The following is an 8,760-nucleotide window of genomic DNA, read 5'->3' as shown; positions in this document are numbered from 1 at the left end:
AGACAGAGCCTCAAGCTGTCACCCTGGGTAGAGTGCTGTTGCATCACCGCTCACAGCAACCTTCAACTCCTGGGCTCAAGCGAGTCTCCTGCCTCAGCCTCCCAAGTAGCTGGGACCACAGGCGCCCGCCACAACGCTTGGCTATTTTTTTGGTTGCAGCCATCACTGTTGTTTGGCGCGCCGGGCTGGATTGGAACCTGCCACCTTAGGTGTATGTGGCAGGCGCCTTAGCCACTTGAGCCACAGGCGCCAAGCCGCTCCTTTCTTCTTCTAAGCAACTAGAGATACAACCCACAAAAACTTAAAAAACAAAAACTCCCGGACACCCTTGATTATTACTTTTAGAGTATGGGAACTACTGGTATAGATGGAGTGTTTTGTCAAAGGACCCCTGGTGGTTCCCGAGTCACCAGTGCAACATGTGAACTGTGCTGTGGCACGAGCACCTGGCTGGCTCCCAGCCACGTGCTCATTCACTCACACATGGTGACAGTGAGCTGCAGACCCAGCACCTTTCATACAGAGCAGGTACCACACAAGACTATGTATGTTAGTGGACAGCAGGGCACCTGGCCAGTGGCCATGTCCCCTCCCCATGTGGCAGGGAGGCCTAGAGCTGGCCTCCTCTCAGCCTCACTCAAACTTGCACATCTGTATAGGCCATGCAGCGCCCTCCCAGAAGGGCAGATGGCAAAGCACCTATTATTTAGCAAGGGACTCAGAGGGGTGGCAGGTGGTCCACCTGTCTCGATTTTATATACAATCGGCTAGCCTCACTTGTTGCTGATAATGTCTGGATTTGCAAAAAAAAAAAAAAAAAGAGAGAGAGAGAGAGAGAGACTGGAAAGAAGCAGAATCCCCAGTTCTCTCCATTCTTGTTTGGCTCTGGCTGATTTGAAGCCTATGGGCAAGGGGACCCTGCCTGGGGTGCAAGATATAAAAAAAGCCCAAGTGACTGGCAGTGCTGAGGGAAGAGCAAAGCCGGCGACAGAGCCCAGAGCGTGAGCTGGAGGGCAGAGGGCAGACAGACAGAGGTGGACAGAAGGGGCAACACCCTCCCCCGTCCCAGGTCCCTGGGGCCTAGCCCCACTCACCAAGGACGATGAGCTCTGCGTAGGCCTCATTGTTCCCCTGGAGGTCCTGGGCTGAGACCACGGAGCAGTAATATACACCACTGTCCCCCCACGCGGTCTGGTCAAAGGTCAGGTCAGCATCTGGGTCGGGAGGACATGGCATAAGGGTACCTTAGGGGTGGCGGGCACCTAACCAGAGTCACCCCTGCTCCCAGCACACCACCAGAACTGCAGATATTGAGGTGCAAGGAGAGAATTCTTACCAAAAGCATGCTGCCCTTTGTGCCCTGTTCTAAACACTTACTCAGGGTATCCTAGGAAGTCTGTAAGGAGGGTATCATTCTCACTCCTGTACTGTAGATGAGATACCAGGTCTGTAGAGATCACCTCATCTGCCCAAAGTCGGGCAGATCACCAGTGGTGGGGGCAGGGACAGTCCGTCTCCAGAGACGGTGCTTTTCAACTTAGAGCCATCCTCTGCACCACCTCTCAGAGCCTTAACTCCCTGGCTGTGCATTGCCATGGAGCCCAGGGGATGGGCCCAGAGTAAAGAGGCAGAGATGGGCCTCGTTCCAGAAACCAGGAGATGCCCAGGCAACTCCAAAGAGCCAGTGTGTCTATGTGGGAGTCAGAGGCACTGAGACCTTCCCACTTACCTATCCACTCCCTACCTTCCTACCTTCCAGGTCAGGCTCAGGGCTTGGGGACGCTCTAGCCAGAAGCAGACCCAGGCAAGGAAACTGTTAATTATGCCACTAATCAAAGTCTTTCACCACATCCGGTTTCCGCTCTACTCCTTAGACCCTAATTAGTTAAATACCTCTAGGCACTCACCAGTGTGGACAGGGGGAACCCACGGGGGAGGGCTCTGCCTTAGGCCCATGGGGGGGGGGCGGCCAGAGGTGAGCGTGGCAGCCAGGAAGTGCCCTAACTTCTTTCCCAGCAGCTCCAGTTCCCAGTAACCTGCCTACAGCCTTACTCTGGACACCTTGCTCTCCACCATGACAGCTCTGAGAGCAGTAACTGTGGGTGTACCCCTTGGCGGCCAATGGGACATCTGTCAAAAACTGCTAAAGGAATGAAAGAACCTAAGCCTTCCTTTCTCCTCAGCAGGAATGCCTCAGGTCCACAGAGAGACCCTCCTTTCAACAGGGTCAGCTTACACCATCCCAGATGCCTTCACCAGGCCCACAGGGCCCTTGGCATGACCTGGCCAGCCTCACCCCACCATCACCTTCACTCACTAGACTGCAGACACACTGGCCTCCGCAAGGTCCCTGGCATGCTGGCCTCCTGCCTGCCTTGCTGGTGCCAAGGCCAACCACCCATTGCCCCATGAGAAAGCAGGCTCTATACCACAGAAGCCAATCTGTCTCTGCCACTGCTGGGTCCCAGCGCATGACACAGGGCCAGACAGGGAGCAGAAAAGAAGCCACTCTCTCCTCATGCTGACCTTCCTTAGCTTTGGCTGTCTGTTCCAGGATTCTGGGCACACACCTGTTCATTCATTCAACATTCAACAAATAATTACTGAGCATACCCTGTGTTCTAGGCAGTACTGGGGACACCTGGTATACTACAGAACAATGGTTTTCCAAGTGTGGCCTGGGTACCTCTGGGGTTCCCTCAGACCTTTTCAGGAGGTCCCTAAGATCAAAGGTTTTTTTTATCTTTTTCATTTTTTAAATATGGTATCTTTAGAAGAGAAAAAAAAAATTTTTTTTTTGAGACTGTTTTGCGTAGGCTGGTCTCCAACTCTAGCCTCAGCGGATCCTCCCACTTCAGCCTCCTCAGCCTCTCCCAGTGCTGGGATTACAGGTGTGAGCCTCCACACTAAGGCCTGTGTTATTTGCATAGCAATACCAAAACATTATTTACCTTTCCCCCTACTCTCCTGGGTGTAATGTGGAGTTTTCCAGAGGCTTCAGGGAAATGAGATAGACTCTGAGGCAGCATTGAGAAGCCAGCCTCTTCTATTTAGCCCGACTTCAGAGACTTTCAAAAATATAAAACAATTCCACTCTTCTCATTGAAATTTCTTTGTTTGATTTTGGAACATAGGGGTGTTTTGTTTTGTATGTTTCCCCCCATAAAGCATGTTATTTATGTTACCCTATAAGTTTAAGAGTGTCATTTAAAACATTTGTTAAACTCCTCTCAGTCTGCTGGCTATAAAAACAAAAGCCCTTTGAGGACCTCAGTAATTAAGAGTGTGAAGAGATTCTAAGATCGAAACATTAAGAATCACTGCTATAAAAAACTGACATAAATTCTTGCCTTTATGGAGCTCAGGTTCTAACTGGGAAAGAGAGACAAATAAAAAATTGAACTATGTCACATATTAGAGAGCGGTAAGCTGTACAGAGAAAACAAATCAGAGAAGGCAGCCAGGGAGTACTGGCAAGGAGCAGGAGCCAGGGAGGGCCTCCGGATAAGGTGACCTTGGGAGCAGAAAGGAGATGGGGACGAGCCTCCCCTCCACAGCCAGGCATCTAGCCTGGCCTCTGGTTATTAAGCTCTTACTGTGTGCTAGGTCCCTTTGCACATATTCTACCAATGAATCCTCATAAAACTCTAAATTGGTGTTTCTCAACCATTTTTAATCTCATGGTACACTTGAACCTATAGTTAAACCTCCATAGCACACTCAAATTATATTGATCTAAAAAAGAATTTAAAAGCATATGCTTACAGTGCTTTGAACTTCTTTCAGAAATAATTAATGATCTTTAAAAATGTTCATGGCACACCTAAGATCCTCTAACGGCACACCACTGTGCCGTGGTACATGGGTTGAAAATCACTGCTCTAAACTATAATAGATTCTCCTAAATCCTCCAGATTTTCCACAGTGCCCTCTTGGCCCATTTTTTTTTCCACCAGTATCTTTACATCAGGCCAGGGGGTGACATCTGGGAGTGTCAAGGGCCCAGTATGGGCCTGGTTGCGTTTGGTTTGGCCTGTATAATGTTTTTAAAACCCACAAAAAAATATGGCTTTCCGGCATCTTTAGATCAATCTAAAGGCCTGGACCCACCTCCTTCCTGCAAGGCACACCCTGTTCCCAGTCCCCATCTGGCCCTGAGATCACATGGGTTTAGGCACTGCTGTAATTCTTTTAGGTACAGGGAGAAGATGCTGGGTCTCTGATGGGAACAGAAGCCAGGCCTCTGGTTCCCTCTTCATACACAGTAGGGGTGGCCCTCATGGTTCTAGAAGTCTCATGGGCCCTCTATTCCACTATTGCTGAGTGAGGACATATGGGCCTCAAAGGGTCTCCCTGGGTGCCCTATTACCATTCCAAGCAGGGAAAAATGAACAGAAAGGAGGACTCACCCTGACCTGAGGGACCCCTATGGTGAACAACTTTCTGGGTGGCCCAGGTCTCTTTTCTTTTCACTTTTAAAACCAGCATGGTGGGAAGTCCCCTTTTCCCCAACCTCAAAGCTGAAATGGAGGAAGCTCTCAGGGGTACTGGGTTTCCTGAAAGGACAGACTCACAATGGATGTTTATAGTCAGGGCAGGACCTGGCTCAAGGCAGCTTAAAAGACCTAGGCCTGTGAGGCCTCTAGAGCAGGAAAGGTTCCCCACCCATATTCTGGAGTTTTGCGCCCAGCAGAGGAGCCACTCTCAATATCTGGGCTGTCCTGACAGTCACTGGGCAATCGTGCCTGGTCCAGACTGGAGCAATCCCTGGGTTAGAGGGGAGGGTGCCTGTATAGGTTACCCCCACACACACACATAAAAAGCACCCCAACCTCCAGAACAGCAGGATGCTGACAGCTGAGCTGCCCAGGGGAATTCAGGGCAAGCAAGCCTGGTCCCTCCCCAGAACAAGACTGACAGGCTGGGCCCCTGGAACCCTGCCTTTCATCCCTGATCCAACAGCACAGAGGAAGGTGCATGCTCCGAGGCCTGGTTTCCTGGGGTCTGCAACAGAATCTTCCTTCTCTCTCTATCCCCATGCCCTAGACTAACAGTCTAATCCTTGTTCAAGATCATGACAGAATACATCCATTAAGTGGGTGCACCTTCACCCTGGGCCACTGCCCCCCACCTTTAGGGCCCAGACCCAGCGTTCTCTCAAATCACATTCATAGAGGTCTTCAGGGGGACATCACCAGGGTTTCTTTGCAGCACCTAGCACTCTGAAATCCTATTATTCTTTCTTTGCCTGCATTTTTACTGCCAGTTTCATGCACTAGAATGTCCTCTCCTTGAGGGCAGGGACCTTGGCCATCCCAATCACCACACTATGCCCAGCACCCACCACAGTGCTTAGCCCATAGCAGATGCTTGATAAATACTGACCAGATGAATGGCTGCCTTCCCACTGCCCCTCACTTAGTCCCAACAGGCACCTCTGTCAGGAGGCTACATTATGGTTATGAACAAGAGCTGTCAGGGCTGCCTGGGTCCCAGACCCAAACCTTTACTACCTGTGTACCCAGAGGAACTAATGTTGCCTCAGCTGTCAGGAGTATAAAAATCAGGTGGTGAGGACTCAGTGGACCAATGTGCATAAAGTGCCCGGTGAGCTGTGGTTTTCCCATTAAAGTCTCTTGCCCCTTCAGGTCACTCATGCCACCTCCTCTCTAGCCTAGAATCACAGTGGCTGAGTTACAATCCCAGCTGTTACCAGCTGTGGGACCCAGTCCCTGTCACTTCATCTCTCTGGACTTCTGTAAAGTAACAATGATAGAACTGATTCATTGAATTACTAAATTAATCTAAAATGAGTCCTTCCATATAGACCTGGATGAGAGCCTGGCACAGGAGACCCTCTGTATGTTGTTACATAAGTTTTACTTCTCATCGTTCATATGACTGGTATTATTACAGAATGAACCCCTGCCTCTCTCTCCATTGCCCAGTTTTCTCTGTCATCAAGCATTTGATAGTTTGAGTTTGTCTTTCTCACGGGAACGTGACCTGTGATTTGACAATTTTGACTACTGCTGTATTCCCCAGGCCTAGAACAGCATCTGTTACATGTTAGGTGCTCAATAAATCTTTGCTGTTAGATAAAGGGAATGGATGGAAAGATAGAAGGAAGGATCACTCCCTTCACTGTCCTCTAAGACATGGACACTCAACAGCCTCCAGGTGGGAACTGTAGATGGGGTACAAAGGTGCCAGCCCCACCACCCAAGCAAGCCCAGCCTCATCCCCCTGCCCCACTCAAAGTACTTCCTGTGATGGTGATCCTCCGGCCCTGGTAGTACTCTCCCAGGGTCACAGCATTGCCCTGCTTGGTGGCCACAACCCTGACGGTGCGAACGCTGTCCTGGCACTCCACATAAGGGTTGTAGCCGGGGTTACCAGCTGCCAGCTGGGCATTGAGCTGGTTGTCAGCACTGGCTGAGGAGAAGGCGTCAGTGATGCGGTCCCGGCAGAAGGACTTGTACTTCCAGATCACAATGGGTACTGTGGGGGTCGTGGACACCTGGTAGCTGCAGGGCAGGGTCACCGGCTGGAAGAGGATCACCACGTGAAAGGGATCTGACACAGTCACCTGGATAGCACTGGCAGGAGCTGAGGGCAAAAGACGTGTCAACAGGGACTACCGTGAGCTCAGGGAGGTACTTCAACAGAAATGAGGAACACCACTTGTCACCAGCTTGACAGAGTGCACGGTTTCATGGAGCACCCCAGTGAGGTAGGTACGATAATCATGCCCATTTTATAGACCCGTGGGGCTGAAGTGGCAGGTACAGTCACACGTGGCCAGTTTCCTTGGAACCTCCCAGCCATCTCTCTCCCCAGCCTGTAGCCTAATCCCCTTGGGATGCCCAAAGGGAGTCAGGCATCCCAATCTTTTTGGCATCAGTGACCAGTTTCATGGAAGACAATTTTTCCACACACAGGGGACTGGGGGATGGTTTCTGGATGATTCAGTACATTACAGCCCCATCTCAGTTCATTGGCATCAGATTCTCATAAGGAGCTCACAACCTAGATCCCTTGAATGCACATCTTACAGTAGGGTTGGCGCACCTCTGAAAATCTAATATCCCCACTGATCTGACAAGAGGCAGAGCTCAGGTGGTGGCATGAGCAAGGCTGTAAATACAGATGAAGCTCTGCTCACAGTTCACCTCCTGCTCTGCCACCCAGTGCCTAACAGGCTACAGACCATACCTGTCCACCACCCTGGGACTGGGAACTGCAGCTCTAAACCACCCTGTCCCCTCTTGCCTTGGCTATTGGTCTCTGGCCACTGCAATGCCTTCGGTGCCCCAGGCCCCACTTCAAAACGAACCGTCAACGGTTCCAGGTTACCTAGGTTTCTTTCTTTCGTTTTTTCTTTTTTTAATTTGGAAGAAAAATTCTGGTCTTGTTCGATGGAAATGCTTTCCCAGGCAGTGGCTAACAGCCCCTGCAATATCTCCACCAGCCCCCCACGACCTCATCCTACCCACGGCCATCTCAAATGACCGCGTGAAAAGTGCTTGCCCAAAGATAGAGCTCCCTCACCTCCACCTAAACAAGCATGCCATCTAGGCGAAAGTCTGCCAGCAGAAGATGGTTTCGAGTACATAAGTCCACCCTACTGGACTCTTACGCACAGATACTCCCGAGAACGCGGGAGGTAGGTGCGGCTCGGAGAAGGGAAGTCCCCAATCCCACATCCACCCGAGGCCTAGGCACTGTTTCTTAATCTCTCGCTCCAGGAAGAGTCTGATCCAGCCTTCCTATGCCCTCTCCCCGTTACTCCAACACTTAGAAATCGGGGTTCGCCCAAGTCCCCACTCCAGCCTTTCCCAGTGATATGGCGGTCCTTCTCTCCAGCCTCACAAAGGGTCGCGTTCTCCTAGCAGCTCCGGGGCTCACCGTCCGCGAGTTTCGGTTCCTGCTATCTCCAGACAAGGCGCGGGGAGCGCTCCCCTATCCTGATGGGGAATTCCCCTCATCCTGGCACACAAGGGATCTCGGAAGACCCAATGGAGCTGGAGGTCCTAGTCTCTGGCCCCCACCACGTTCTCCCGCCTCCTCGGCCGTAAACAACTCTATCCATCCCGCTCTAGAGTGACCTCCCGCCGTCCCGCAGCACCAGAGGCCCTGTACCCCGTACCTGTGCACCAGGTGCTAAAAAGGAGCCACAGGAAGACCACTGTACCCCGGCCTGGGGAGGCCGGGTCAGAGCTCAGCCCACGGGAAAGCCCGCGAGCCACCAGCGCCATCTCGGCCGTCTGGGCGCGTCCAGCCCGCGCGTCCCTTCCCAAGTACCCGAGAGTAGGGGGCGCGGCGTGCACCAAGGCCGGGAGGGGTGCACGCTCCTCCCCTTTCCTGCTTCCGTTCCTTGTTCCTATTCCAAGCCCACCCTGCGGTGTTCCAGAAGTTTTAATGAACGGTACCAACGTGGATGAAGCGCACGCTTTCAGCTATCGGGGAGAAACTTCCTTGCCCCAACTGTAGTTCTCTGAACCACACAACCCCCTGCGAGCCCTGGGGAATGGATCCGCCCAGGTACACAAGGGTTGGCGCAGAGGGCAGGGCTTGGGGTGGGCAGCGGGGAGGGGTTCCTCCACCTCCCTCCCCGGAAGTGGGCTGACCCAGGTGCGCTCCAGCCCCCGGCGCCGGAACCAAGTGACCTGCTGGCCGGGAGGGCGCTCTCAGACTGCTGGTCCCGTCCGGCCCCCTGTGCATAGAGCCAAACTGAGCGGACTCAGATCCTGGAGAATC

At 52.2% G+C, this 8,760-nt stretch overlaps 1 protein-coding gene across 6 annotated transcripts in view; it reads right to left on the bottom strand.

Moving 5' to 3' along the window:
• LSR (lipolysis stimulated lipoprotein receptor) overlaps positions 1 to 8,527 on the bottom strand; it is a 15,075-nt gene extending 6,548 nt beyond the window's left edge. For 5 of the 6 annotated variants that reach the window (XM_012809133.2, XM_023516901.1, XM_012809134.2 and 2 more), the window contains exons 1-3: positions 8,150 to 8,527; positions 6,265 to 6,609; positions 1,095 to 1,214 (exon numbers count right to left, since the gene is read on the bottom strand). In XM_012809133.2, coding sequence (XP_012664587.1) covers positions 1,095 to 1,214; positions 6,265 to 6,609; positions 8,150 to 8,258 — 574 coding nt within the window. In that variant the 5' untranslated portion in view covers positions 8,259 to 8,527. The remainder of the gene's footprint in view (positions 1 to 1,094; positions 1,215 to 6,264; positions 6,610 to 8,149) is intronic. The other variant, XM_023516903.1, reaches the window with a different exon arrangement.
• Between the last annotated feature and the right edge of the window lie 233 nt (positions 8,528 to 8,760).

Source organism: Otolemur garnettii, unplaced genomic scaffold, assembly GCF_000181295.1.
Source record: "Otolemur garnettii isolate 467f Iridium unplaced genomic scaffold, OtoGar3 scaffold00100, whole genome shotgun sequence".
NCBI classification, from domain to species: Eukaryota; Metazoa; Chordata; class Mammalia; order Primates; family Galagidae; genus Otolemur; species Otolemur garnettii.
This window is presented reverse-complemented; position numbering and strand designations above follow the sequence as displayed.